Genomic DNA, 1,214 nt, shown 5'->3' with positions numbered 1-1,214 from the left:
TACGTAATTCCGTTACATGTAACTAGTTACTCCCCAACACTGATTGTCTGTGAGGCAATTTGTCCAAACCATAGTAATACGCCGATCTACCTCAGAATAACTTATCATTTAACCCTTTGTGTACTGTATGCGTGTGTCCACAGACAGGTGTGTTTGTTCCTGAAGCGAGGAGCCTCTCAGGTGGAGGTCGACAAGGACGGGCAGGACCCTCTTAGCATTGCTGTTCAGGCAGCCAACGCGGACATCGTCACCCTGTGAGTCAAGAACTTCACTTCCTTTTGTAGATTCCCCCAGAGTGCCACTGCACATGAAAGCCAATGTTTTTGTTCTCTCTCTCTCTCGGTCAGATTGCGGTTAGCCCGGATGACCGAGGAGATGCGCGAAGCGGACGGGCCCTTCGGACAACCAGGTCAATACCCCAGCAGTAGTCCCACAGAGCAGCAGTATAGAAAGTGTATTCAGGAGTTTATCTGCCTCTCGATTGACGAATGCTAGGGGGCGCTCTCGAGCACTGACAGACTGAGGAGAACTACCTACTAAGTTTGTAGTCCTTAACAGGAATAGCTTTAGCAAGGATCGAGTGCTATCTTTAACCTCCTCCCACCTGACCAATTAGTTTACACGTTGTGCTCGTATGTATGTATGTGGTTAATACAAAAATATTGAAATGGAACGGCTATTTACGGTATGCGGCGGCTAGAACGCGGCTGTTTTGAATTGTGTATCATTCAAACATGACGTTAAATGCGATTAGTTAATGGCCTAATCGAATTTGTTTCAACGAATTTGAATTCATTAGCAATTCAAAACAGCATTTCCGAGTGTTTATGTGCAAAATATGACTGTGCACACTTTTCCTACCGACAGTATTTTTTTTTTTACAACTGAGTTCTTTTCTTTTTATGTTATTTTGTGTCATGTAAATGTTGTTTGTTGTGCTTTTTATTTATGTTCCGTCCTGAGGATTAGTGCAATGATAACTGGAATACGGAAATCTGTATCCATGTACATTTTCTCGTTTAGTAAAGAAAACAAGGCCTTTATGTTTAGCTAACTAGACTTTTTTTGTCTTTCACATTTCAAAAACACATCGGACTCCCGTCATATGCTAATAAAACGGGTGTTTTGACCCCTTTAAAGTTTTAAAGAGATGTCAGCTATTCGAAATGATTTATAGAACTTATAGCAACCGTCTGTTTTATATATTTGTACTT

At 41.5% G+C, this 1,214-nt stretch overlaps 1 protein-coding gene across 1 annotated transcript in view; it reads left to right on the top strand.

Moving 5' to 3' along the window:
• LOC107555987 (arf-GAP with coiled-coil, ANK repeat and PH domain-containing protein 3-like) overlaps positions 1–1,214 on the top strand; it is a 53,490-nt gene that overhangs the window by 47,851 nt on the left and 4,425 nt on the right. The window contains exons 18-19 of the mRNA XM_016238951.1: positions 144–254; positions 348–409. Coding sequence (XP_016094437.1) covers positions 144–254; positions 348–409 — 173 coding nt within the window. The remainder of the gene's footprint in view (positions 1–143; positions 255–347; positions 410–1,214) is intronic.

This window comes from Sinocyclocheilus grahami, unplaced genomic scaffold, assembly GCF_001515645.1.
Source record: "Sinocyclocheilus grahami isolate Dianchi unplaced genomic scaffold, SAMN03320097.WGS_v1.1 scaffold552.1, whole genome shotgun sequence".
Classification (NCBI taxonomy): Eukaryota; Metazoa; Chordata; class Actinopteri; order Cypriniformes; family Cyprinidae; genus Sinocyclocheilus; species Sinocyclocheilus grahami.
This window is presented reverse-complemented; position numbering and strand designations above follow the sequence as displayed.